Below are 27,447 nucleotides of genomic sequence, written 5' to 3' on the forward strand. Positions count from 1 at the left end.
ACATCGTCGTTTGGACATAATATCCGAAAACCAACCGGTAGAATGGCAGAGTTTACGATAAAGGTGCTGACAACCCTTTGTGAGTAAGAAGACGAAGACCTTATTTGAGGACTGATTGTGAGCTCCTGCTCACATGCTACTGTCAGTGAGGACATTTCTGACCATATATGTGATGCATGTGTTGGATCATCCGCTATATTCACCGAATATTGCTCCGTGAAGCTTCTTTTATTTCACGACGTGATAGAACCTGATTTAAGACAGTAGAAACTGCGAAAGGAAACGCGATGGGTCTCATGAACGTGGTTTCTGAAAATACTACTTCCAGCAATGGAAAATTCGTATAGAACAGTGTAAAGGTTATATAGAGGAGTACGTTGAAGGGGATAATGTTGCTATTGCGCAAAATGACCGATAAAATGTTTTGTTGCATCAGTTCTTTTTTCCTTCTATCCATACATCGTAGATTGACATGAATAGATCGAATACCAATTACCAGGAATTCATTACTTAAGAGGGTTGAAGTGAGAGTTAAATATGCCGCTTGAATGCCAGATGGACTATGTTCAAAATAAAATTTTGAAAGAAGAGAAATTTGAGGTTCAACACTTTATGACAATTCGTACCAATATTACATTTAATCAAAATTCTTAATTTTGTATTAAAACCGGAACTGGTACGAATCCAGAACAACATCTGATTTTGGTAGAATGTTGCGTATGGCGAGAATGTGTATCCTTGAGACGCTGAATTGATTAAAAAAGAAAAGTTTGTCGCTTTCTTTCACCGTTTTTTATTCTGTATCGAGAAAAGTTGAAACTGGAAATGCTTAATTTCATCGACTTCTAGTTCGAATAACACTTCGAGAGAGATGGAACACATTCTTGGGACGCTAAACCGATTGTTTAAAAAAAAAAAAAAAAAAAAAAGCTTCTAATGTTCTTTCTGTAATCTGTCGACAGACAGACAGATGAATAAACATATTTGTTTTATAAGACTTCCGACATTTATGACAACATATTTTGGAAGTTATAATAATAATAATAATAATAATAATAATAATAATAATAATAATAATAATAATAATAATAATAGAAATTATTTTTTTCAGTTTAACCTCCCACTCTTATGCTCTTTAGGTTAAGTGAGACGGATGATTAAGACAAATGAATGATGATGGAAGAATTGGTAGAGTGAAAATGTGGGAGGAAGACGGAGTACCCTGAGAAAACCAGGGATGGGCACGAGTCGAATCAAAGATAATTTTCTCAAGTCGAATTCCGAGCCGATTCACTGTTTTTGAGTCGAGTTTTGATTTTGATAAATGGCTCGGTCATTCAGCTCGTTTTAGCTCGTTTTGAGATCATGACCTGATTGAACTGGAAACCGAAAGCCATGAGAAATATAAGTAGTAATGTGGAATACTTTTATTGTTGCTCACGAGAGGGGACACTGATCGAATTTCGTCTCATCTTGATAACGAGACGGCGATAGATTTTTTATAACGAGACAGCCTCAATATCTGGAGTATCAATATAAGTATATATTGTAGTTCTTAAACCAAAGCTGAAACCCGCATTGTCAAATTTTTTAGCCCAAGCAAAAGCAAAACCCAGGTAGTGATGTCAACCGGCTCGACTCGGTTCAACTGAGCGGACAGCTCGAGTCGGCTCAGATGGGATGAGCCATCGACTAAGCTCAATTGATCCGGTTGCTCGAGCCGGCTCTGTTGACGTGAGCCATCGGCTGGAGCCGGCTTGGTTGGTATGAGCCATCGGCTTAGTTTGGCTCATCCGGACCGACAACCTTAAACCTGGGCCGAGCAGTTTGGAACATGTTTGTCAGGCGCCCTATAACTTTTAACAATTTTTCGGTCGATCCCGAATACTTACTTCTTCAGAACTCAAACCCAGAACCTCGTGGACATTTTCCTTGCCTCCTGAAGACTTTTCGACGGCCGAGGTCAGCAGTCAACTTGTTTTTAGTATTCAGATATAAACAGCGTATCTTTCACGTTTATACACAGTTATAATAATAATAATAATAATAATAATAATAATAATAATAATAATAATAATAATAATAATAATAATATACATCACAACGAATACACACAATAATATACACTTTTTTTTTTTTTTTTTTTTTTTTTTTTTTTGACGCAGCTACTTAGAGGTGAGTATCTGATTATCACCATTACAACTTTGAGAAGCATTAAAAAACTTTACTTCTTAATTTTTGTAATTACCAGAATTTTGGACCCCACTTCTCTATAACTTGTAGGTAAGATTTGAATTACTTCTATAACGGAGTATCCGTTTGAAAACCAATTTCATTCATCATACTTTTGAGAGATCTCAATTTGCCGTAAGTTAAATAATAATAGGTTCTAAATGAAGAACAATTAAGGTACAAAAGACAAACATAATTATATTAAGTATATTCAAAGACTGACACGGTGAACAGGAAGAAGTACGGTTTAGGATTATAAACTTATACCAAAGTTTTCTGGTTGTGGCCTAGTTAACGCTTGCTTTATACACTTGCGACATATTTTATTCCTTACTAGCACTGGAAACATTTTACCCTAAATTAGTAGAAAAGGAAAACACAAAAAGAAGAGCATTATGTAGTTAATCTTATGGAAACTCATGTATTAAAAAATCTCAATGCCACCTACAGGGAATTTTATAAACTATAAAAGCAAGTACTAGATTACGTAAAATAAAAGACAGTGCCATCGCACTAAAATTTCATATGTTCACATCTTCGAATCATGTCATACTGTAGAATTATTCATGAAATACATATTTATGGAACCAGAGGATGATCCAGAAGGTAAAAATTGGGGGAAGGGGCAACCACAACTGATACTATGATAGATATTTCGTAACTTTACTAAAAACTTTCTAAAATCTTTAAGTTATAGCTTAAATTATTTTTGTTACTCAAAAAACTGGGAGCCTCTGCTAGATCCGCCTCTGTATTAAACATGAACAAAACTATAATGGATGTTTTTAAAAAATATTTCCCCATCATCAAACTACTCTTTCTGAGTTGTTCAGAAATAAATTGCTTATGGTATGTTTATGGAGGTATTAATGAAATTTTTATTCATAAAGTATCATTTTCAAATACATTTTTGACAAAATTGTTCGAAAAGAATCACTCATAAGAGTAAAGCACGCTTTCTGTGATCTTAAGAAAAGAAAAGAAAAAAAAGAAAGAATATTCCCTTATAAAAGTTCGCCAAAGCAGTTTTTTAAAAATCACTTTTACCAAAACATTATCTTTTGTTATGCACAATTGCTATTATTATGTTTACTTATGAAATACGAGTAAAAGGGCGTCGGCCGCTTTAAAAAAAATTGTGAAAAAGATTCACCACTGGATATTTTAAGACAAATCACCTGTTATGTTTCAGCGTTGTTAATAAAATAATATTGCTTGGATTATAAATGGACAAAATTATCTCACCTCTTTTATAATCTATGTATAAAAAAAATTGGAAATCACTATGTTTGTGATTTCTAATCTCCTGAACCGCCCGACCAATCTCGATCAAATTTGTAACATGGATGAGATTCGAGGCTGGACTGGTTTTAGACTATTCACTTTGATGGTAAAACTAAGGGGAGGGGTATAAAAATAAATAACACTTAATAACTCCTGAACCACTCGACCGATCTTGGTCAAATTTTCAACATAGATGAGGTTCACACTGGGATCGTTTTTATGATTTAAGTTTGAAGGAGCAACGTAGGGGAGGAAAAGGAGGGAGAGAGATATATAAAAATCAATTAATATAAAACTGGAAGTGACTACTTTTGTAACTTAATAACTCTTGAACTATCCGACCGATCTCAATCCTATTTTCAAGATACATGAGGTTCGGATCTGTAAACATTTTTTTAATTTCACTTTAACGGTAGATTCTTAGGGAGGGGGAGGGGAGAGGGACGTATAACATAATAACTTTGAAAACTAATAAAACATAATAACTTTTGAACCACCCAATCAATCTCGATCAAATTTTCAACATACATGAGGGTCGGACCTTGGGTGTTTTCTGTCGTTTCACTTTGACGAGCCAACCTAGGGGAGGAGGAGGGGGAGATATATGTAAAAAAAAGTTAAAATTAAAATGACTGCCTTTGTGACTTTATCACTCTTGAACCACCCGACCGATCTCAATCAAATTTTCAAAATACATGAGTTTAGGGGCAGGGATTGCTTTAGGCTAATTCACTTTGACGATGCAACGTAGGGTTGGGGGAGGGCGAGAGACATTTAAAAATGATCAAAAATGACCGATATTAGTGTTGAATCCATAGTTCAAATTATATTCCAAAACAAGACAGTTATGGATATGCGACAATCATTTTGTACATGACTGTACCTCCGATTTTAGACACTTTAACATCTGATAGTGTCAAGAAGCTACACCCTTGACAGAGATAAGATATTAAGATGAGCAAAATATAAACTATTTTACTTGCAAGAAATTTAATGTCATATTCGCTACACATCAATTTTAGTCATTGTCCTTAATACTTTTCAGAAAACAATTGGGTCTTTCATTTTGACTCTTTATCTACTTTTCTTATATTGCTACTGGTGAATACAAGGAAAGTTGAGCGTAAAACTCGTGAGGGATCAATTAATGAGGTCAAGAGGTTTGACTCTACTCAATAATTTATCAACTAGATGATGAGGATATTATTATTTATGAAATTTGATCTATGTTGTATAACTAACTGGCTTGTTTCGTCTTTATCTAACAGGAAATTTTTCGAAGATATAAAGTAAATACTTCTTCGATTTGTAATATTACTTCTGGAGTACCTCAGGTGTCAAATTTTGGTCCCTTATTCTTTTTATTGTTTACTAGCATATACGTATTCCCACTTCGCTGCGTTGAAATGAAAATTTAAATGCACAACTCCGTATCTCCTGTGTTTAGTACCCGTGAAATATGCTGTTTTCATTTTTAATGGCATCGATTTAAACAGCATCGGAAAGATCATTGATCATCTCAGCGACCCCGAAAATCAAGGATTCGACACTAATATTGGTAATTTTTGATCATATACATATTTCCCTCTCCTTTACATTGCGGATCATTGTATCGAAAGTCTCACCGCTCATCTCAGCGACCCCAGCCCAACCTCGAACCTCATCCATGTTACAAATTTGATCGAGATCGGTCCGGTGGTTGAGAAGATTTAGAGTCACAAACATAGCGATTTTCAATTTTATATGTAGATAAATGATATATCTGAGAATATTACTTGCAATTGTTTGTTGTATGCGGAATGTAGCAAAATTTTTCATCCTATTTTGCCAAACGAACGATCATGCAATTTTACAAAACAATATTAATACTATTGTACATTGGACAAATAAATTCCGTACCGTTAAACTTGTCTAAAACTGAAGGGATATCGTACTCCAGGAAGACAAATCCCATTCTATGTAAATATATTATTGGTAACTGTCATGTTCAATTTGTAAATTATGTTAATGACTTAGGAATTACTTTGGATACCAAATTATTGGTTCATAAACATCTGCAGGTTATAACATTTAAAGCGAAGAGAAATGTATCACTAATTAAATGGTTCTGTAGATAACTCAGTTAATACATTCAAGCTTCTTTATCTATGTAGTGTGCGGTTTCACCTTGAATACGCAGATGTTATTCGGAATTGTGAACCAAAATATTTTGCGAACTCTACTGAATCTATTCAGAATAATTTTCTTTCGTGGTTAAAAGGAAATTTAATCAATATGATAATGCGAGATTAAGTGCTATATGTGAGGATTTAAGCTTAATTCTTAGTGATAGATGCAATCTTTTCGATATAAAATTCTTACATAATCTATTACATGGAGGTTTTTATTTAGATGGTTTCATTTCGTTAACTCTTTCGCGTGTCACCGTGATTTCAGTACCCCAACCCAATGTGCCACCTACACTTTCGCAACATTTAGCCTTTGCAACAAACTAGCTACCGGAAACCAAGCACAGTACAGAAAATGATCAGGCCAACACTGTGTGCCACCAGAGTATAAAAGCTCTATACCCGCGTGCCACTTTGCAAAGAATCTACAATGAGAACTACTTGATGCTAAATGGCGTCAATGGCACACAGCAATAGGTATGAATGACGCTACATGGCGTCAATGGCACACAGCAATAGGTATGAATGACGCCATATGGCGTCAAGCGGCAGCGAACGACTGAGTTCCTTATTGTAGAACCAGGAAATTTGCTTCTTTTATTTGTACTAGGCTATTTTCCAAATCTTGTATTTATAGCTGTATTGAAACAGCTAATAAATTCAATATTAATTTATATCATTTCCAATCTAAATTTCCAATTGTTTGTCATCAATTCTTTAAACTTTTTAAAAGTTGTTAGTCTTGTTCGGATGGGTGCCTTTAATATGCGTATATATTTTCTTTTATTTGTATTAATGGCTCTTTTTTATATATAAGTACATTTGGTTTTTATGTTCACGCACGTACTTCTACCATGTATGCATGTAATTTTTCCGCATGTAATCTTTATGCATATATTTTTTTAATTGCAGGTACTACATGTTTGTTCTCAACGAACTTAAAAAGTTCGTTACTGAATTCTCTATGTCTGTGTGTGTGTGTAATTTGCGATTTTTTCAATTTTAATTACTCTATTCGATAGAGCATCAAAATCTATCTGAGCAAGTGATGGAATTTTTCGCGTCACTTTTATCGTTCCCTACATATTGGCCCAAAAATGTTCCGATTTCCGGAAATTTAAAGAGCCATTTTTCGGGAACCGTAGGTCATAAAGAGATGAAATTTGTGTTGATCAATACCTAAGAGGATGGAGAACATTTTGCTACTAAACAGTAACCGATGACCACTGGTAAGGAAGAAGGCGAACATTTTCATATTTATCCTTAATTTGACAAAGTGCTTTAATTGGCTGATTGCTCTTCCGAACGTCACAAACAATAACAACAACTACTACCACTACTACTCATTATTACTACTATTATTATTTTCTTTTAGCTGATGAATTTTACTGGGTCTGCTGTCATCACCTGTTCTCTGTATACGACGTCTGACCCGAGAGTGCCTCACGCTCATCGACTTATCGCAAGACAACGCGGTGGCATAGTTAGTGAGGAACCCCACGAGATGGATGTGTCGGAGTGGAATAATTATATTGCACAGTATGTAGTTTTCAGACGGTGTTTCTTCTTTCAGTTTCTTTTTAGTTTAACTCTACAATCACAACATGCTTTCATTAGGACATGTATCACAACGTGAGGTTATATACGACCCGAGTCTGGAGAGTAGTTGTATTAGGTTAGGTTAGATTAAAGAAGGTTAGATAAGGTTAGGTTAGGTTAAAGGTGGTTAGATAAGGTAAGGTTAGGTTAGGTGATGTTAGGTTTGGTAGGTTTTATCATCGTATACATCTTACGTGTATCATCTTATACATTTTATATTGAATGTAATTAGTTTCGTTATTGATTATACAAGATAGTGTAGAATACATAATAATGTTTTTCTTCAAGGTTCTAGTAGATTTTTGATAGAAAGGTTTAGCGTATCACTTACTGCCATTCCCATAAATTACTTCTCGTTGTAACAAGTCTGCAACATCATCTTTATTAGCAACAGCTTCAAATTCATCTTCTTGTTCATCCTGTTTCTCATTATCGTCATTTTCACTTACCAGTTCATCAACATCGGACATATCCTCATCTGATACATCTAAAATGCGTGCAATGTCTTCCCGAGTCGAAGACCTTCTTGTTTTCTCCATTTCTAAAGAAATTTGCTCACTAGTATATACTCTGCCATATGGCTCTTCAAAAGAAAATTTTTTTCTTTAATCAGAACGTGGGGTCATATATGAACCCAGCACTCAAAGGATCACAGAAATTACCGCACTAACACAACATTGCAGCATGCACTTTTAACAGCATGCTTTGAACTAAGCTACAGGAAATATCGTGCTTCACTCTCACAACGGCGCAGGCTCAGAACCCATTTCGTATAAACTGGGGTCACCAGTGACCCCATGTTGTGATTGTAGGGTTATTGTACCACGACTATCCACCAAGATTAAGGTAACATATGTGTTTTTTTGTCATTTGTACCAGATATGCTGCTAAGAATGCACATAAAGTAGAAAGTATAGTAAGAATGCGGTATTTATTCAGGGAAATATTCTTGGAGAAATCAAATGAAGGGTGCAAGAGGACAGCGATCACAGTCACAAAACCAAAATTTTCCAGAAGAGAGTTTTTGAAGCTTGAACACTCATACCATTTATTAGACGTGTTGTAAATTGTTTGTAACCTCGAGAACATTTATTTGGTCTTGTGATGGAACTGTAACTACAAGGGTTATATTATAGATACACCAATACTGTTGTTATTATGTTATAAAAGCACTTTGTGCATGACTATGATCGTTTTTCCCCTGTAATGTACGAAAACTGCGTAGTACAGTACAGAAGAAAATTTAATACGACAATGAAAATAAGCAATGTTGAATGTAAATGTATTGTCCAGAGGTTCACAACATTGCATACATTGGCTAAGTATATATTGTCGTTGTATGTCACAAACTCAGCTACTTTCATTTTTATGTATTTTTATATATCTGCCCCCTTCCCTAAGTTGCATCGTCAAAGTGAAATGATAAACGTATCCCAGGCCCGAACGTCATCTACGATGAAAATTTGATCAAGATCGGTCGGGTAGTTCAATAGGTATGAAGTCACAAACATAGTCACTTTCATTTTTAGATATTAGACTAGCCTTTGGCTAGCTGGGTGCTCCGCCCCCAGGTCCCGCATTTGCTCGGCCTACGGCCTCGCATCTCTTGTGTATCACCTTTTGAATCAAGAGTGAATTTCGTGCATTTGCTTATTAATTACGTACATTTCCTGAATTTGACTTCCGCGTTTAGTCTGCCTACGGCCTCGCACCTCTTAAATCCATTATTCTACCAAATTTCAAGTTCCTTTTCGTATTTCAACTATCTAAAAGATAAGATTTTGTATCCCGAGAAAACAACCATTTAAATAACATGGGGAATTTCTTCATCGCCCCATTAGACTCCCCAAAATTAAAAATATTTCTATTTTGGCAATTTTCTTGTCGGTTAGTCCCGAAAAGCTACAATCAGGTCAAATTTAATCATTGTAGCCCTACAGGAAGTGCCCAATAATTTTGGGGTGTAAAAGATGTCCCATATTAATAACACCGGGAAGAGTTTTCAGTTCCCAATAAATTTGGAAATTTTTATTTGTAGTGATTTTGTTAAATAATCCTGTAGAAAACGTACAAGCATACCGAATTTGAAGTTTTCATTCCAAGTACCCAAAACATAAGATTATAGGTCCAAAACAAGGTCCATTTAAGGAACACGAGGAATTTTTTCATGTCTTCTTTAGACACCTTAAAAAATAAAATTATTCACTTTGTTAATTTTCCTATAGGTTAGTCCCGGTAAACTACAATCATGCCAAATTTCAACTTTCCACGTCAGTCGGAAGTACCCCTTTATTTTATGTCAATTCATGTAGTTTTATATATAGTTAGAATTTCACTTATTTCTTTATTTTCAAGTATTACATGTTGCATGAACCTTATCCTCCCCGTGCGAGGAATTATTATTTCAAGTAGTAAGTAATGAACATATCAGTTTACATGACTGGCACGGGTCAACAAACTACTAGTATCGATAACATATATTGCACAATATTCATTATTTTACCAGTTTTGAAGGATAGGAACAATGCAGAAAATTGAATTAAGAATGTCTGATCTTAAGGAAAACTGCCCATGTGATGCATTTGAAATATTGAAAAAAAAATTATATTGGAAGGAGTATTATTTCAGTAGTTAATGAATTATATAAGGAATATTTGTTAAAAGTTTCTACGTTATACACTTAGTACTTTCTGACAAGGTACATTCGCGAAGTGTCCCCTCGGGATTCGTCTAAAATTGATTCAAAGGCAAAGTTCTCCTCTGCTCAATGTGTATTGTACTAATTTTCAGAGTCCATATGGGTAATTTGCATATTTATGAGCCTTCATATATCCGGAGTTCAATCATATACTACTACACGCTCGGACACAAATTGCTTTTAGTTTCTTTAGATGTAAATGGACCTGAATATAGGCATATGCAGAACAAATTGGATTAAGTACTGCTTCTCTGACACATGTTACTCACCCAGGCTGCCATCTTGGATCCACCATATTGGATTCAACTTTCATTTTTTCAAATGGGAATAGGTGCAAGTCATACACCAAATTGATGTACAATTTTCTCGGAAATTCATTGGTGTAGTGAGTTTTACCGTATCTTGTACCGATTGCAAGGTATTGCATGTTACATTTCAAGTACTTCACGAATATTGAACCAAATAGAAAGTTATACAGGGCCCCGTGTGTATATATGATCTTTTATATGATTAATCGTTGACGAAATATTCTCTGAATATAGATAGCCTACATACAGACACACAGACGTAAATATGGAAATTATAGGTCTTCAGCAAAATCTGGTCGTATCTGGATTTACATTAGGCATTTTAACCGTAATACAATACTTCCTTATTACAGTATAACATGGAAGTAATAACAAACACTCACAGAAATGTAATAAGATTATGACACCAATGTTGTAAAGAGTTTGTTTACACCTTCAGTATTTTTCCAGTTAGAAATTGTTTTGATTTGTCAGCATGAAAAACGTAAGCGTAACTGATATTACATTGTAATGTCTATTTGTGAAGTGCCTGGAGGGATTTAACATGCAATACCTTTCAATCAATACAAGATACGATAAAAATAACTACACCACTGAATTTCCGAGAAAATTTTACATCAATTTGATGTATCACTTTCACCTATTCCCATTTGAAAAAAACGAAAGTTGAATTCAATATAGTGGATCCAAGATGGTGGCCAAAATGAGTAACAGGTGTCAGAGAAGCAGTACTTGATATAGTTTGTTTTGCATATGCCCACATTCATGTCCATTTACATCTAAAGAAACTAAAAGCAAATTTGTGACCGAGCGTTTACTAGTGTATGATTGAACTCCGGATATATAAAGGCCCATAAATATGTAAATTACCCATATGGGCCGCTAAAATTAGTACAATACGCATTAAGCAGAGGAGAACTTTGCCTTTGAATCAATTTTAGACGAATTCCGAGGGGACATTTCGCGAATGTACCTTGTGAGATCTAGAGAAAAAAGAAAAACCTTCATGCCATCCTTGTCTCCCTTTGGAAATCAAATCTCCAGTCTCTCGTATTATCTGCAAATTAGGGTACAAGGAGGTTATGTAGTTATGTGTACAAAAGGTTTCAAGGTTCTGCGCCCAAAAGTTTATATATGTAACTAGTGTTGATTACCCTCTTCGCTGGGTTGAAATAAAAACTTTGAATGTACAACTCCTTATGTCATGTGTTTGGTAAGAAGGAGAGTAAAAATTAAATATTACTATTGTAGACTGAATTTGGATTTAAACGGCATTGGAAGTGTCACTTTTCATCTCAGCGACCCCGGAAATTATGGATTCGACATTAATATCGGTCATGTTCAATCATTTTTATGTATTACCCCTCCTCAATTTGCGGGATTGAATTTGATTTAAACGGTATCCGAAGTGTCATTGTTCATTTCAACGATCCAAAAAAAACTATGGATTCGACACTAATGTCTGTCATTTTTAAATATCTCCTCCCTCCCCTAAGTTGCACAGTCAAAGTGAAATTAAAAAAAATTCCAGGCCCGAATCTCATCTACGTTTAAAATTTGATTGAGATCGGTCTGATGGTTCAAGTAGTGCGAAGACACAAGGTAGTCACTTTCATTTTGATATATATAATTACCAATGTTTCCAGAAAGAAACCAGATTCTTTTTTAGTAGATTCACAATTCCAGACAAATGAGTTATACCATAATATCAGGATATTAATAAAATATTTATTCACGAAATATGAACAAAATTGAATGAGTCGTTTCTGAGAAAATCGTCGGAAAAGAACTCCCTTCAATAAACTCTGTATTTTCTCCAGTATATATAGGTTAATATTGCAAAATTTTGTCCCATATAGGTATAGGTAGAGCGTTAATAAAAAGTGTCCGGAATCGACTCCCACCACCAGTTTTTATTATAAAACTTTTCACTATAAAAGCATCTTTACAAAGTACTATACAAATAATCTCTCTAGTATACAAGGTTAGTCTTTGACTGTAAGGTCGCAGACAGGATTTCTACAGAGCCCCGTAGCAGGCTAAGCAGAGGGGAGATTGGAACCCAATGCTTCGTAGCAAGCAGAGGAGGGTTAAGTGGCCAACAGAGCCCCGTAGCATTCTAAGCCAGGAGATAGGATAGGCGTAGTCCCATAGCAGACTAGAGGCCTGGGGTTAGGTTACTCGTAATGTTCCTTGGCAAACAGTAGGAGGGTCACCAAAAAACTGGACAGAATTCCGACGTCCAGCCAATTTAAGGGTTCCTTGGGTGGCGGTGGCGCTGCTGCTTCGTGGGAGGGGCTAGAAGCCGTCATCTGCCAGTGACTGTAGATCCATCTAGTGTGAAATCCTCTTACCAAACCACGTGGTGGTGCTTGTAAACACTGGCGTGTGGAATTGTTTATACACTACATCACGTGGGACATTACAATATGGAAATGAACAATATTCCTATGTATCGTTCAACTCTGTAAAAAAAAAAAAAAAAAAAAAAAAAAAAAAAAAAAAAAAAAAATCACTTATCGGTGGTGCCACTTAGATGTTTGTAGTTTTTATTTCATTTATTTATTTATTTGCTATTTATTAACCATTCCCCTAACTTATTACATTTCGTAGCGTCCTTTCAGACATAGCACTTTTAGCCGTAATCTGTGTACTAAATTTCAGCTCGATCAGGTCAGTATTTTTGGCTGCAACGTCGTGCAATTGTTGTATTCATCATTTTCAGGGAGGATTCTCCTTACAGTCGAATCATTAATGCAAATCGATATGAAGACTAGGACAGCAAACGTCACACCTTGTAAATGGGTAAATCGTGCAGCTACAATTTGATGTTTTATATACAGTATATGTCCAAAGGAACGGTTAAATGTATCGGTTAAAACGCGTTTCCTTGAAAACCTGAAATAAAAACATTGCAGGATATAAAGAGAACTATCGGAAGCTCGTTCCAGTCAAACTGTAAATGAGTTGAGTTGATTTTTAGTTTAACGTCCCTTTCAGCAGCGAGGCTATATGATACGGGACCTACTGATTAACGTGGAATCCGAACTACATGAGCTACCGCCGGAAATCGAACCCTGGTCTCCCATGCCAAATTCGCGTATGCTAACCGCTTAACCACGAAGGAGCTTTCAAACTATAAATGAAATGAAATGAAATCTTTAAGTTTAACGTCCCACAGTTATGCCAGTTAAGCTAAAGGAGACGGTGATAATGAGAAATGAGTAAAATCGTGGAATATGAAGAAAGTGGGAGGAAATGAGAGAACCCCGAGAAAACCCACGAGCACGGTGTTTGTCCACCACAAAATCCACACGGCGCGACCTGGGATCACACCAGGGACCCCAAGCACCGTAGGTGAACACTCTACCACTGAGCCACCGCAGCCCCTCAGTCAAATTGTGAGCAACTCTATGTGGGTTCCACGGGGCCCAACTTTGATCTTTGAAATTCCAATTCCGTATTTGTGGAACAAACTAAGTCAGGATACGTACTGCTCGAAGCTGTAGGATGCGATTCTGTAGGACAGACTATACGAGGCCGGAAAGAGTATCAACGTGAGAAGTGTGAAAAAAGTTCCAGTACGGCATAATATCTCAGTTAGAATGCGGTTCGTCTGAAAACTTGCAAAATAAACGTCAGCAAATAAACAGAGCTATCGGATAGCGAGTTCAACCAAAATGCGTGCCGCCCTATGTTGTCACCACGGGGCCCAACTCTGAGTTTTGCAAATGAGAGCCCTCATTTTGTTATGTTACATTTGATATCTACGAAGAAAAAAAAACTAAATCAGAAAATGTATAGGTGTTAGGATGTAAGTCCCAGGTCCTACAGGGCCGGAAATGGTATCACGGTGCCAAAAGTTCCGTAACTGCGAAATATCTCGGTTAGAATACGTTTCTCTGAAAACGTGAAACGTACAAAAGTTGCAGAAAATCTAGAAAAGTATCGGAAGGGCAGGCCAATCGAAATGGATAGTGCCCTGCTTGGCTCTGTAGGGCCCCAATTCCTGTTTGCAGGTGGCATCATACACTTACCACTGGAAATTGTTCTGCACGAAAATACTATGTGAACATACTGTCCTGCTCAGTTGTATTGGCTTTTGGACGATGGGTCCCAGAGTGCTCAAAAGTGGGTTAATGATGAGAAGACCCAGGACTCTGAATTTGCTGAATGCAATCCTACGAAACGCAGGGGTGCCCACAAGGGGGGGCTATGACGCAAACTGCGTCATTGAAATATTTGGGGGGGGGGTTAAAATCTATATAAATATGGTTGATGAGGGGGGGGTAAAATTAATCGAAAAGAAGATTTTTTCATGGGAGAACACCTACGGATAGACAATTGGGGGGGGGGTGCGTCATAGACATAAGGGGGGGTGGGCACCACTGCGAAACGTACTGGCGAGTAAACCCGTAGGTCATGAGAACAGATACTGCGTGGTTGGTACAGGACTCTACTCCTAAAAATGTTCTAAAACTTGCATGCAAAATGCGAAGCAACCTAGCTTTCTGGGCATTTCCAATAACTTGGCTGATAAAACAGCAACCATTTAGTTTTCAAGAATACTAGGAGAAAGAGAAAAGAACACGACAATCTTCAGTAAGATTTGAGTTGAGTTGATTTTGAGTTTAACGTCTCTCTTCAGCAGCGAGGCTATATGAGACGTGGACCTACTGACTAACGTGGAATCCGAACCCCATGAGCTCCCGCCGGGAATCGAACCAGGATCTCCCACGCCAAAGGCGCGTGCGCTAACCGCTTAGCCACGGAGGAGCTCCTCAGTAAGATTTGAACTCGAGTTGATAAGTTACAAGACCAGCGTTCTATCGACTATATAGATATTTAGCTGTTCCGGAACTTTTCACATTTCTCACACTGTTACTTTCTCCGGCCCTGTATGGCGTCGGAATCACATTCTACAGCTTCGAGCAGTACGTGTTTTGATTTAGTGTGTTCCGTAGATACCGAATTTGGAATTAAAAAATTGCGTTCTCATTTCAAAAATCAAAGTGGGGTCCACACAGGACCGTAGACATTTTGACTGGCACGGGTTCCTGATAGTTTTTTGATATCTTACAACGTTTTGCTTCCACGTTTTCAGCAAAACGCATTTTAAGCGAGATATTTCGCCGTTCTGAAACACTACTTTACAAGTCGTAATAAGGCATATATATATATATATATATATATATATATATATATATATATATATATACCTTTCGGGTCCTTGTCTGGTGACACGAATTGCACTATGTGACAACGTTGAATAAAGAACCATAGAGTAGATCTATTGATCTATCAAATAGTTGCATCGATTATTTCCAGATGGCAGCTAAAGCCGCTATAGATTGATACTAGCATCACGTACTAGTGTAGCAATCAATTTAACTGCTTGATGTATTTGTAGAGTAATGCTAATGTTCCAACTTAATCTGCAACGTTGCCACATTGTGAAATTTTGATTCCCCATTGCGGCTGAAGGAGGCCCCGGAGGACAAACCATTATATAGCATTTTCGCTCCATTTTGGCCTGTAGAATAGTGGTCTGTGGTCCCTAGTTGCCATTTTTAGAACACCCGATATATATATAAAAGGGGCGATCAACTGAAACCCGTTCAGTGGTCATAATTCATGAAATAAATTTTATTTCGAGCGGAAACTTGTACACTATCTAGAGTCGTCTATGGTTAGCGTGCAGTAAAAATATTGTTCAGAAGATGTCACCATGAGCGTTCAGACACTTGTCCCACTGTGTCACTAACTTACAAATACCGTCCATGTAAAATTTGGACGGCTGATTATCAGACCAATCACGCACAGCGTCCTGAACCTCAGCGTCAGACTGAAATCTCTGATCTTTCAATGCCTTCTTTAGAGGCCCAAAGATGTGAAAGTCACAAGGTGAAAGGTCAGGGCTGTAGGGCGGGTGTCGCAACATTTCCCACTTGAATCGTTGAAACAAATCCTGCACTTAGTTTGTAACCTGCAGTGGTTTGTTCAGGCCCTTTCCGAAACATTCTGGTCCAGTCCACCACTGTTGTTTTGGAGACGCATGCATCACCATACACGTCTTTCATACGCCGGAACACTTCAGCTGGTTGACAACATTCGGCACTCAGAAACTGGATGACGGCACGCTGGTCCTGTTTGGACGGATTGGGGATCTTGAACGCCATCTTTCACTCGTTATATCTGCAAAACGGAAACACACAGCAACAACGATCCTACACCCAACACAGAGGGATATTAGCCATTACACATTACTAAACAAACAATATCCTCCTACACACTATACCAATAATACATGGAACGAACGGGTTTCAGTTGATCACCCCTTATATATCATAATTATAATAAAACTACATGAGATGACATAAATTATTGAGCACTTCCTGTGGGGCTACAAAGATTAAATTTGGCATGATTGTAGCTTTCCGGAACTAACCGACAGGAAAATTGCCAAAAGTGAATATTTTTAATTTTTAGGGTTCTAAAGGAGGATGAAGAATTTCCCCATGTTATTTAAATGGACCCTTTTTTGGACCTATAATCTCATGTTTTAGGTACTTAGAATTGGAATAAAAACTTGAAATTCGGTATGCTTGTACGTTTTCGTAAGCGTTACCTAAGTGAATCATCAGAAATAAAAATTTCCAACCGTAGAGTGGTTTTATGGAGAACTGAAAAATGTTTCCCATGTTATTTATATGGGACGTCTTCTACACCCCAAAATGTTTAGGCACTTCCGGCAGGATTAGAATGATGAAATTTGGCATCATTGTAGCCTTTCGAGACTAACCTACAGGAAAATTTCCAAAAGTGAACATTTTTAATTTTTTAAGGGTCTAAAGGGGGATGAAAAAATTCCCATGCTATTTAAATGGGCATTTTCTTGGGATACAAAATATTATCTTTTAGACAGTTGAAATAGGAAAAGAAACGATAGAATTGTGGGTTCCAGAGATGCGAGGCCGTAGGCCAAGTAAAGACTGTGTGGGAGCGAAACCCCCGGGTAAGCAAATTCAGAAAATATAAAGAGCAAATTCACGAAATTCACTGTTGATTCAAAGGCCGATAGATAAGAAATACGAGGCCGTAGGCCGAGCAACTCTGGGGGACTTGGGGCGGAGCCCTCAGCTAGCCAAAGGCTAGTGTATATATATAATATGAGTATGTATGTAGAATTAGTGAGAAAAAATGTTGATAAATGAAAGTTAATATGTATTCTAGGTTTAAGGGACTGACAATAATGAAAACGCAAAGAAAAGATGTTGTACAACAGCTGGTCGAGAAGGGCAAACGAAGATTTTGGGAAATTCGCAACATGAGAAACAAGGATGTCGCCATTCCTTTGAGAGAGCAATGCATAGTAAGTAACACTTTTTATGATTCCAATTACATTTAGGTTAATTTTCGTTTTCCATTTAAAGCTGGCTGATACTGAAAGTAAAACCATAACGGAATATATTTATTTCAGATTGAGTTATTTGGGGTTGACTTAATTTAAATTAACTCTGTGTAATTTGCTTTTTTTTTTTAAAAAAAAAAAAAGCTCAAGTCTGTGGAGTTGTGGGTCGTATCATACCGAAGTAGATATGGTAATACGAGGTCAAACTTGCACCAGCCCCATTTTTTAAATGAATTTGTGTAAAAAAAAATCTCATGAATATATTTTATGAAAACATACTGTGCCAAATTTTCTATTATTAAATTAGATTAAATTATCAATGATTATAAGGTTTTTTGATTAAATATTTTCTGTACGAAATTCTTTAAACTTTGCTATTTATACAGGGTGAACGTGAAAGATGTGCACAAACTCTGGGAGGCGATTCGTGACATCAAAAGAAGGCAAAAAGTCCTTCTGCATGTTGTCGAATTTTCCTTCGTGTACGAGTGACAGGGGACCCAACTTGAAATCGACAATCGAATCCTGACAATTGGAACGGAATATAAAAATATGCACAAACTGCGGGAAGTGATTCGTGACAACCGAACTAGTTAAATGTGGTTATGAACATCATCAAAATGGTACATTAAGCAGTTACGCACACAGAGATAGTTTGTGCACATCTTTCTGTTCCGTTCCAATTGTCAGGATTCGATTGTCGATTCCAAATTGGTACCTCTGTCACTCATATTTGAAGCGGAATTCAACAACATGCAAGGGGACATTTTGTCTTCTTTCGATGTCATGAAACACTTCCCTGAGTTTGTGCACACCTTTCAGGTTCACCCTGTATACTGTACATCACGTGGAACTTTAGGGCTTATAAACCATAAAGAACATACCTAAAATTACATTGCTATATTACATTATGTACATTTGCATTTATAAATATAACGTATATATATATATAATTTGCGCATCTACTACAAGAACTAAAATTAAAAAATGACTATCACGTTCTTTTGTGGTCCGTGCTGGAAATGAGGTACAAATTCCTCAATAATATTGATTGTACCATATTTAGGCATTTATTAGAAAAGTGAATCACAAATACAGGGTGATTCAAAGAAACGGGTAATTTTGAAAGTTGTGTTGGCAACAGTGGGCGCTTGGTGACACTGAATAACGTAAGCCAGCCCGTCAACTACACCCTGCCATTTAGTTATCATGAATGCTTGGAGAGGTGCGCAAAGAGCTTTCGCGATCAAAGCATTTTACAAGAACAATGACAGTGTGGAGAATTCCGCCGTCATTTTAATTTAAGACGCCATGATCGCATTCCATCAGCACATGCAATTAAAACATGGATACGTAATTTCGAGCAAACTAATTCGGCAATGAGAAAGAAACCTCCAGGCCGTGTGCGAACCATTCGTACGCCAAACTATATCCAAGCTGTTTGAGATACTGTCATAAGAAGTCCACGTCGGTCAATCCATCGTCACTCATAATCTTTGCAGTTGCATAGTTCAAGTGTTCGAAGATTAGTACAGGACTTGCAATGCCATCCACACAAGTTGCAGATCGTCCAGGAACTGAAACCCAACGATCATCTTATACGACGACAATTTTGTGAATTAATGCTCTAAAAGATAAAGGAGCTCACTTGCAAGATGCCATCTTAAAAAAATAAATTGTACTGTATGTATTCTAAAATGGCATCATTTTTACTACGAAATGAGATAAATAATTAAAAAAAATGTTTTTATTAAATTGTTTAATTTTCAAAATTTCCCGTTTTTTCAATCACCCTGTATTTTATTTTTAACGCTTATTTCTCTTCTATCTTATAGTTACCCCATGTCACTATCTTTCAAAACAATCTTTTATCAACTATACAACTTAATGTCAGTTTGTTCACTTCTAAACTATATAACTTCTAATTAAATTAATTTTGTTATAATATTCCTTCTGATTGAACAATCAGTTCTATTCATTAATCCTTGTGTACTACTGTGGGGTCCTTTTGCGACCGCAGAAATATTTAATGCAGTATATCTCTTAAATGAACGTGGGTTTCTAAAAGTCTGTTCTTGTGTTTTTTCTCCTGTCCACGTTTAATATATTGAACACAAAATATCGTTTCCTGTTGTTTTGCTGTTACGAGAAAATAATTGTTTACCACCAAGGTCGTAAAAGGACCTCAAGACGATACCCACGTAAGTAATCAATTATGCCTGTCTTTTTTGTTTCTTCTTACTAAACGAGCAAAATTAGTAGTTTACATAATTCTCAATAGAAGGTAGAAGCTACTAATATATTGTTCCCGAAAATTACTTCATTACTGACATAATAAAGTAAGTCGGGTGTGTAGTAAAAAAAAAAAAAAAAAATGTTTTCTTACGTCACGTTACATTGTTTGGGACCCTGTCTCTTTCTTCCTAAGGTTACTGTTTGAAACAGTAGATATCTTGAAACCTGCTTACATTTTTGAACAGCTTGTAAATAACAAAGTGGCTAGTTTCAAAGAGCTAAAGGCCATTAATTCAAGCAACAATCCCAAGAAGATGACATGACTATTCTGGGTTGTAGTTGCGCCTGTTATCTGGTGACGAGGTCATCAAGTATTTCTTTTCTTTCCTGTATGACGATGATGTCGGTAATGTCGAAAATGGCAGTCTTGAGTTCGAGGGAAATGGAATGAAGTACTGTTTTGAAATGTATCTGTATAAAATTTGTGTACAAAACACCAATAATTACTTATTTTTTAATTGGAGTCTGCAAGGGACCCCACGGTATCTTCTATGCTGTATTTTTCATTGTAATACAGAAAGATTAAATGTGAGCTCCTTATATACTACATGTTCCTTAACACTTTACGCTTTTTCACAATTTTTTCCTTAGTCTAATTTACTTTTAAAGTCTTTATCTATTAGAGTGATCTGTGGTGCTTTAATTAAGTACTTTTTTGATCATCATCCGACAAACTCTTCTATAATTTTCCTTTAACTTCCTCCTTCATTTTACCAAGTATTTTCGTATTTAGTTGAGATAGTTCATATCTATTATTTTGAGGATAATCACTTGTACCGAAGTAGTTAATTAAACATTCATTATCTTCGTATTTAATTTACACAATACAAGTAAATTTTTCTTTGCTTGTCGGAAAATAGCTTTTCTTAAGTTTTATTAGATTAATTTTCTAGTTAATCATCTAGTTTTTCTTAGCCTTAATTTTAACCCTCGGATTACCAAGGCGAGGGGGGGGGGGGCGTACGTTGTGCCCACCAAAGTATATTTTTTGTAATTACTCTTCTAATCGTTTCTTTAAAATTGTAAGAAAATATGTTATTGCTCAACATGTTTAGCTAAAGCGTATGTCTTACGGTGGTTCAAATTGAACGTTAATGTGTTTCATAAAATTTGCTATTTTAAGTTGGTAGGCACAAAGTACCCCCCTCAACGTTGGTGGGAGATGTGACTGACATTTAGAGGTGTCACTCCTAGATGTCAGTATAATATATCTATAGTTGTTAGTCTTATTCCCTGTAGTGTTCACTTCAGTTTCTGTAGATTTTTGTGAGTGTTTCTAATTTGTTTCTTTTGCGAGATATATATTTAATACTAACAGGTGGGCACAAAATGTCTGCGTTGGTAGTCTGCGTTACAAAAAATACCTAGGTAGTCCGAGGGTTAATCCGTAATATTTTTATGAATTTTCCAACTATGGATAATAGTATTTGTATATTGATTGCGTAAGAAGATGTGATGATGACCATATGCTGTTTGAAAGACTTTGTGTAATATGTGACTTCTTTCTTTTCAGATACGCGAGAATGCGAAGAAAAGTGCCAAAGATATAAACCCGAATAGCGTATGTTTGTGTTTCGAGGCTTTTCAAAGAGACCTTTTAGGAGTTTTGACTAGAATATGCGAGCCAGTATATTCGAATCCTATTTATAATATGAGTAAGTAGATTAAACATTGACTAATTGAGATAAAAAAAAAAAAATGCATCAAAAGATTGCGATCTTCGACAATAATTAGTTTTTGGATCAGGGTCCCAAAATTTTTGAACGACCCCTAAATCAAGCTTTCGTATCTTTTACGGAATAAACACGTCATACTGTGTTCAGTGATAGTTTGGGTTTGGCTACACGGTGTGTAGTTCTCCAGATATAAGGCCTACAAGAAAATTTTCTCCTAAGATATATTGCATCTCTTGATTGAGCAAAAAAACATGAACTTCCCAGGCCACTTTGTAAATTGTGTAAATCTCTTTGCTATCCTCGTGTACGGTGTTTATCCAATTTCGCCGCCTCGTAGGTGGTACAGAATGTCACCAAACTCATCGGGCTTATTTGTAATCGATCGTAGGGCAGTCGATGGTGCTTACTGTTTTATTTGTCCATATTTTGTGGCACTTATTCCGCTTGGGTTCGTGTGTGCAGTTCGTGAACTTTCGATCATTCACTATATTTAGTGTGTAAAAATTAAACAGTAGACTACAAACAGGAAAGAAAGGAGATGTAATTGTCCTTGCTAAGAAATTAACAAAGTAAAAGAAAAACGAGCTCCCATCCGTATAAATTAGAAATAAGCTTCTAATTTATTTGCTAGCAGAATGATCGCTCTTTGTGCCGAAAATGTATTGTTTATGGAAAATAATTGAAAGCCATTATTTGTGGTTTCAAATACTTGTCAATGTAAGTTTGATTTCGCTAAAATTATGCTCAGAAGTGTTCACTAAAATGTTCCTAAATAAATTTTCACTACAACACCGAGTCAAGGAGTTTTCTCGCATCTGGCAATAGTGAATGCGTTCAAATTCATAGAATTGTTAGACAACTTATTAGTCAATCCGTCATCCAGAAATATATATCTATAAATCTCTATATTTTGTCAAAGTTCAGAGTAAATTTAAATCGCTTTCAGTGGCCGCGGTGTCTCAGTGGTAGAGCGTTAACCTCTCATGCTTGGGGTCCCCGGTTAGATCCCAGCTCGCGCCAAGCGAACTTTCTGGTGGACAAACACCGTGTGCATGGGTTTCTTCGGGCTTCTCCCGTTTCCTTCCACTTTCTTCATTCCACCATTTCATTCATTTCTCATCATCACCGAATCCTTTAGCCTAACTGGTATAACCGTGGGACGTAAAGCTCAAACATTTCATTTAAATCGCTTTCTTACACCCGAAAACGGAACATTTTCTCCATTTCGTAGAAATTTTTACTCAAGATATATATCCCTCAAACAAATTTTTATACATTACCCTCAAGTCTTTCCAGTATATAGCCAATTCGTCTTTTCGTGCGAGATATTCATATTGTATATGTCAACATGTATAGCAAATTTCTTGGTTGCATGCTAAACATTTCCAAGAAATTCGTAATAATAATGTAAAACTATTCAATAAACCTATGTACGCTTCGAAGTTAGATTACTCAAAATTCCATCTTAGACAATTTCTACTTCTTAAAACAAGAATATGTTCAGCCCCATTTCCGCCCTCTTAAATATTAAATTTCAGAAATTTCTATAGGGTGGGAGACCCGGGTTCGATTCCCGACAGAAGCTCATGTGGTTCCGATGCCATGTTAATCAGTAGGTCCACGTCGCATATATCCTCGCTGCTGAAAGGGACGTTAAACTCAAAATCAAATCAACTCAACTTAGAAATTTCTACCTTATCGTAATTTAGAGTCTGAGAAAACCATTTGTATAATATTTCTAGTAATTATGCCCAAGTGTTTTATAGGTCTGGTGAATAGCGAAAGACAGTCCAAGACCGTTTTTTCCCCTTAGCTTCATATTAGCCTCACTCTTGTCCTAGGATTCAGGGAGAACTTTAGTACAAAATTAGAAGTTATTCTGCCTAAGAGTTCCGAAGATCTGGTAAACGTCGAAGAATATTTTCAATCCCCTCTTTTGCCTGTGAGAATGATATTTCGCAAAATTTCTTTACTTCCTTAGACTAGGTACGTGTTATCTACACCCGTGTTATCTACAGCCTATAGTGTAAAGATAATATTTGTACAAAATTTCAAGATTCTATGCTTAACAGTTCCGAATATCTGGTGAACGTCAGAAAATCATTCAAGTTCCCTTATTTCCTCTTGGGACCCCATATATATATAAAGAGTACGTCTTACCTAGAACCTTGATTGTAAAGAGAATATTTATACATAATTTTAAGGTTCTACGCATAATAGTTCCACAGATCTGTTGATGAGTGACTGAGTCCTGGATTTACTGTTATATATACAGGGTGGACCATTTATATTGTAACTTTTGAACTAATGATCAAAGGATGCTCAAATGTACCATGGAAACATCGGCAGGGGAACATTCTTTGGCATACTTTCGTGATACTACAAGGTTAGGAGCGTTGTCCGACCTGAGATTTTTTTTTTCAAATGGTATTACATCAGATTATTACATATTTCAAAGGTACATGATAAATGAAATCTTAAAATGTTACGTTTATTATTCAGTGTTGCAAACTAAGAACGATAAAATATCACAAATATTCAAAGGGCATGGGTGAATAAGTGTAGTGAAATGGCCCCAGATGAACCTTGGAACAACAAGTAGGTGGAATGTAGATACCCCCAAGATACATTAATACCTCTTAAGCTTCAACTCTGATTGTTTCATGGGGAATGGCACCCAATCTTAGTAGATCCTGATTTACAAGAATTAGAATATATTTTCAGAAACTGCTCGAAGACGAACCTCACTGTTCTTTTTTAGTTGAATATTGTGTCAGTCAGTCTACAGGGAACACGAGCAGTTTTCTATGTTTCTCTCGCTTTGTTTCTCAGGATCAGGTTTTGTGTTATTTGCGGGGTGAATTGTCTCGTCGGGAAACCGGAAAAATGCCTCTTTATGGCACCTCCCGAAAATCTATTTAATAACGAAAATAGAATGAATACATTTCCCCAAAATATTTACATTATCTTTTAGAATAATACACACAATAATCCGCAGTCTTATAAGCCTTTGTTGGTAAAACTTTTCAGAGCGCGTATGAGGTTGGTTGACCCGTAGTTGCAGATATTGCCAAAGCATTGTGTTTGTGTTCTCTAATCAGCATGAAACTAATACATTACTTTCGTTCGAGATATCTTTATTTCAAAGTTATCTATTAAAATACCACAATAGCAGTTAAAAGCGCCTGAGCTCCAACCTATAACTTTGGCTTTCAAATCTTTCATTTACGGTTGTGTGTGATTTCACGTTTAACAGAGACAAACATTTTGAGCATGTGCACTTTAAATAAATTAGTTAACTAGATGTTTTTCATAAAGTTTTTGATATAAAATGTTTATTCAAAGTCTTTGTATTTTAATAAGCCTTCTGTAAAATCAATGCACGTGAATTTTGTTTCCATCTTCCGAGTTCTTTTAAACTATATGTTGTGGACGTTTATATGTTTGTGGTCAATCCTTTCGACAATAAGATCTCGGAAACTACAGGCTCTAGAAAGATGACGTTTTCGCTGATCGATTGGAAATTTTGCGTAGATTGTCCAGTTCTAATTGAATATTTAAAAAATAAGGCTGTTATTTCCTTACTAGCAGCGTTCACCCCGCTTCGCTGCGGTCACCCCGGAACGCAATAAACTTTGTTACTTAGATAATTTTTACTTTTTCGCTTTCAAGTGATATGATAAAAACCATAGAAGATTGCAGTAAATCTTAACATTATATCGCCTGTCATTTATGTTAACCCGCCCCGCTTCGCTGCGGTCATCCCGGTGCTGGCATATTGTAAAAGTGTCTGTAAAAATAAGCAAATCAATTAAAAAATTTTAAACAGAAGATTCAAGCTATTTTCCGCTGTATATCGCCTGTCATTTATGTTAACCCGCCGAGTGACACGGTCATGCGGGTTGCATATAAATACGTTTATTTTTACCTATGATGAACTAATAACAAAGGATTTGTACGTTATGGACACTTGAATGGTCAATTATCTCAAGACACTGGTAATTAAAAATTAAAGTGATATGATAAAAACCATCTAGGGTCCAAATCCTAATAACCCCCCAAAAATGAAAGAAATTGGTTCAGCCGTATTAGCGTGATGAGCGGACAAAGGATTTTGTACGTTCTCTTTTATATATATAGATTACATTTTTTGAGGGCACATTGGAAGTGTTGAAATTAAAAAAAAAAATTAAAGCACAATAGCCTATGAGTTATACATTCCAGCACAATATAGTTGTGTTCAGGGGTTGCATATGTCTCAGGCGTTTGTTTCATGGCCAAATAATAATAAAAGAGGAAGGAAAACCATTTCTCCACTCTAAGATGAATCTTTATTTTTGGAGTGTTTTGCACAATGAACACCATATATAACTGCCATTATAATTAATTGTGTGTGTAATATTTGCTTATTACATACTGCATGCAAGAAGAAAGAAAACACTGGTTATGCATGAATTAGAAACTCTAACCTGAAGTAGGCTCAAATCTTGCAAACGGTGCGAGATATTGAGAAAAAAATAATCGATTAAATCTCCCCTTTATGATACCCCTTGCCGATTTTTTTTAAAAATCAAGACGTCTTTCACTTGTGTCTGTAAAGGAACATGTTCAGATGTTGTGAGGAATGACAATGCTCATATGTGAATGATGCGTTGTGTAGAGAGCGCAGGTTCAGCTAGTCTATAAATTAAAATGCTAGGTTTATATATTTGCCCCAATCCTTTCGACAATGAGATCTCGAAAACCACACGTGCTAGAAACGTGCCGTTTTCGCTGGTCGATTCCAAAGTTTGTGTAGATTGTCCTGTTCTCATTTAAATTTTCAAAAACCGTGTCGTTATTGTTCTATTCAACATTATAGGATCCGTTTTGAGCCCATAAGATTAACATTGTTGCAGGGCGAAATTACGGTGTTAGACAACCAGTGGAGAAGTTACGTATGGCGGGTTGACGGACATTTCAGGTGCTTTGCTTAAATCTGAATGGCAGAACCTATTGCATGCTGGCAATTTCAAAAGCTTCAAAAGACGCAATGAGGCGTACTCGGACGGATATGGATTTATTAGAAAAAAATATTTCCACTTGATATCGTCTTACTTCTACAAATTTGCTACAAACTCACTCCAACATCTATACATAGCAATTCACTTTCTTTGTTAGTCTCATATCCTTCAGTTGTGTGAGTAAGGAGACATGCACAGTTGTAAGGAGATTCATGGTCGTAACAGAACGATGCGCTTAGTAGACAGCACGGGTTCAGCTAGTCGATATATTAAAATGCTAGGTTTATATGTTTGAAAGAAAAGTTTGTATGTTTTTCTCCAATCCTTTCAACAATGAAATCTCGAAAACCACAAGTGCTAGAAACGTGCCGTTTTAGCTGATCGATTCCAAGTTTTTGTGTAGATTGTCCAATTCTAATTGAATATTTAAAAAAAACATGGCCGTTATTACATTTTAAGGGTACACTAGAAGTGTTGATTTTTTTTAAAAAACGTCGTATCCTATGAGTTATGCATTCCAACACAGCATAGTTGTATATAGGGGTTGTGTATCTCTCAGGCGTTTGTTTTAAGCGAAATTATAAGAAAAACGAAGCATAACCATTTCTCCAGTCTAGGATGAATCTTTATTGTTTGGAATGTTTCGCTCAATGAGCACCATATATCACTGACATTTTAATTAATTGTGTGTTTAATGTATTTGCTTATTACGTACTGCATGCAAAAAGAAGGAAAGCAGTGATCATACATGAATTAGAAACTTCAACCGGAAG

At 36.3% G+C, this 27,447-nt stretch overlaps 1 protein-coding gene across 6 annotated transcripts in view; it reads left to right on the top strand.

Moving 5' to 3' along the window:
* The window catches only part of LOC145674507 (uncharacterized), a 266,730-nt gene that overhangs the window by 104,895 nt on the left and 134,388 nt on the right, over positions 1-27,447 (top strand). For all 6 annotated transcript variants that reach the window (XM_081744660.1, XM_081744659.1, XM_081744658.1 and 3 more), the window contains 3 exons: positions 7,060-7,223; positions 17,523-17,661; positions 21,509-21,650. In XM_081744660.1, coding sequence (XP_081600786.1) covers positions 7,060-7,223; positions 17,523-17,661; positions 21,509-21,650 — 445 coding nt within the window. The remainder of the gene's footprint in view (positions 1-7,059; positions 7,224-17,522; positions 17,662-21,508; positions 21,651-27,447) is intronic.

The sequence above is a fragment of the Thermobia domestica genome, chromosome 17 (genome assembly GCF_964235325.1).
Source record: "Thermobia domestica chromosome 17, izTheDome1.hap1.1, whole genome shotgun sequence".
In the NCBI taxonomy this organism is placed as follows: Eukaryota; Metazoa; Arthropoda; class Insecta; order Zygentoma; family Lepismatidae; genus Thermobia; species Thermobia domestica.